General features: G+C 34.2%; 1 protein-coding gene across 1 annotated transcript in view; it reads right to left on the bottom strand.

Moving 5' to 3' along the window:
* Window positions 1-1,587: 1,587 nt before the first annotated feature.
* The window catches only part of LOC103804297 (probable E3 ubiquitin-protein ligase HECTD2), a gene marked incomplete at both ends in the record, with an annotated part of 12,291 nt that continues 11,290 nt past the window's right edge, over window positions 1,588-2,588 (bottom strand). Inside the window, one exon of the mRNA XM_009076904.1 lies at window positions 1,588-1,697. Coding sequence (XP_009075152.1) covers window positions 1,588-1,697 — 110 coding nt within the window. The remainder of the gene's footprint in view (window positions 1,698-2,588) is intronic.

The raw sequence follows: 2,588 nt of genomic DNA, 5'->3' as shown, positions 1-2,588 counted from the left end.
ATATATACACAAACATCCAAATAGAAACATGCATATGCATACAGAGTTCGAGAAAAATACCTACTAAATAAAGCCAGGACTTTGGTTGCTGATGGAATCCACCAGGTACATTTCACCATAGGAGGAAACTCTTCAGGTTTTGCAGGAAACAGGCGTAAAGAAATGAATTGCAGTAACCTGTCCACCACCTGCTTGAACCTCCTCTGTGAGATCCTGAAACAAACATGCTGCACTTACTCTCATGTGATCACTGTCCACACTAGATTTCAATGTTATTTTTAAAAAAACATGCTTTTGTCCTATACATATAATCAAAATTCCAAATAAAGTTTGAAGCATGCTTTTAAATATTGATCCATGGCAATTCTCGTCAGTGCAGCCCTAACTATGCTCTCTAATGTCTGTGAAAAAAACAGCAATAGAATCATTACCTGTTCTTGAGTTTTAGCAAACAAAAAGAAAACCGAAATCCTTATCTATTTCACCCCACACTCTGAATACTGGGGAATTCTGGTTTTTTTAACTTGGAGGTACTCGTTCCTATTGAATAAAGAGTGGAACGTGCTTCATGTGCTCATGACAATCAAATTATGTACTGCACCACTTCCAGAGCAGCACAACAATACATACAGAGGTGTAGGCATGGTAAAGTATCATTTTCTAAATAAGGGTTCTTCTATTTTAATGTTATCCATTTCATGGAAAATATTTAAAACATCTTAAAACATTTCACGTTTTAAGTCTAAAAACATTGATATGTCTATTGCATCCTTAACCAAGAATGTAAACCTTATTTGTAAACACCAACTCAAATTAAATCATATATTACCACAATTTGAAGCAAATCTAGACATATTAAAGGATGAGGGGAGGGAGATTGAATTTCCATCTTTGCAGAGAAGAAAATCCTTTACTAACATATTCCCTAGGAGATAAGGGAACTGTGAATAAGGCCAGACTTGTTTTTTTACCCCAGACTAAACTTTATGCACAGTCAGTACAAGGAAAGTAATCTGCACACCAAGTTGGAAGCTGCTCTCTGGGCATTACCTCCATATCACTTCATTAGTGAGGTGCAACTAGTTATCCCAATTAACTACAAATCAAACACCCTAATCACACTCTCTCACCACCTCTGTTACACTCAGCAGCAAGGACTCTAGTCTGCTTGTGATTTTCATACAATACAGTAACATTATAGTATCTTTTGCAAATTATGCAAGACAAAACTTTATTTAAACAAAGTTCAGGAAGATATTTGCTTTAATAGTACTGTAAAAACATGTAACTAAAAATTTACACACAAGTTCTTTTGCATGTATTATGGAAAAATAACTTTGATAAGTTCTTTTCCAATTAAGGCTTTTTTTGCATAACGATATTAATTTTGATACATTATATACAGTTTGCATCTATAAATCAGTTTCACTTAGTGAACTATGTACTTTGAAAACAGCAAAACCAAATCTCTTTAGTCAATTCCATTAACTTTCATATAATTTATAAAACAGTCAACATCTAAGGAAATACAGTAAAAATTGTCATCTTAAAAATGGAATTTTTAATTTTATTTTTTATTTCTTTTACTTTTTAGACCAGTGTGTTAGGAAATGATGGTCAGCTTCTGTTAAGGCTGCGATCTGTCTTAGCAAGTGAGCATAGATGACATAAGTAGAAGTGTTACTAAATTGAGGATTCTGGAAAAGAGTAAAAAAGAAAAAATGCGTTAGGTTAATAAACTACATAAAGGAAAAAAAGTCATTAGGCTTTTTTCTTATGTTTGTTGTTGCCAATACAATTCAATTAAGCAGGAAAGGAATTCACAAAATAGCTGTGAGTGGTAAAACTATGCAAAAAAATGACTTGCAACTTCTAGCCAACTGAAAAATAAGTAACTACATAAAGTATGTTTTTTTCTGGTGTTTGTTTCAAAGGAGAGCCCACAGGTAGTAAAGGCAGTACTCAATATCTTTTTCTGGATTATCCTTTACACTGTAGCACATGTTACACTCTCAGTGATGTGCTCTCCACCTCAGTAATACGGATTCTTATAGCTCCCGTCTACCTGCAAGTCAATCCAAACTTATTTTCCCTCTTATCTACAAGTTCACACATTCCAACGTTTCAGTGGGAGATATTCCTCATAATTCACAGCTTGTATACCACTCTAGAGAAGAAAACTATTGTCTCAAAAAATTAAATTACCATCTGATGTCCTCAAATAACAGCAGAAACTGCTCCTTGTGTGGAAAGGTGTTATCTACACTGGCAACATTTAAATCTGCTGCAAATGCAAATCAGCTATAGTGGCAAAGGTGATAGGTGAACACAGAAATCAGAAAATGTAGCCAGTCAGACAGACCGGAGAAAGTCTGCTGATAAAATGCCATGCTGGAGAAAGCAATACCAGAACATGCATATACTTTCATTTGTATTACAGCAATATCACAAAGCAAATCTGGGAATAAGGATAAAATAAGAAAAAATAACCTGGTAAAACACTTGTTCTTTCAATCCACAAAATAATAGGAAACAATTACTTGCCAAACATTTAGTTCATAGTTTTAATCTATGCAACCTTGCCCCAT

The sequence above is a fragment of the Acanthisitta chloris genome, unplaced genomic scaffold (genome assembly GCF_000695815.1).
Source record: "Acanthisitta chloris isolate BGI_N310 unplaced genomic scaffold, ASM69581v1 scaffold3456, whole genome shotgun sequence".
Lineage (NCBI taxonomy): Eukaryota > Metazoa > Chordata > Aves > Passeriformes > Acanthisittidae > Acanthisitta > Acanthisitta chloris.
This window is presented reverse-complemented; position numbering and strand designations above follow the sequence as displayed.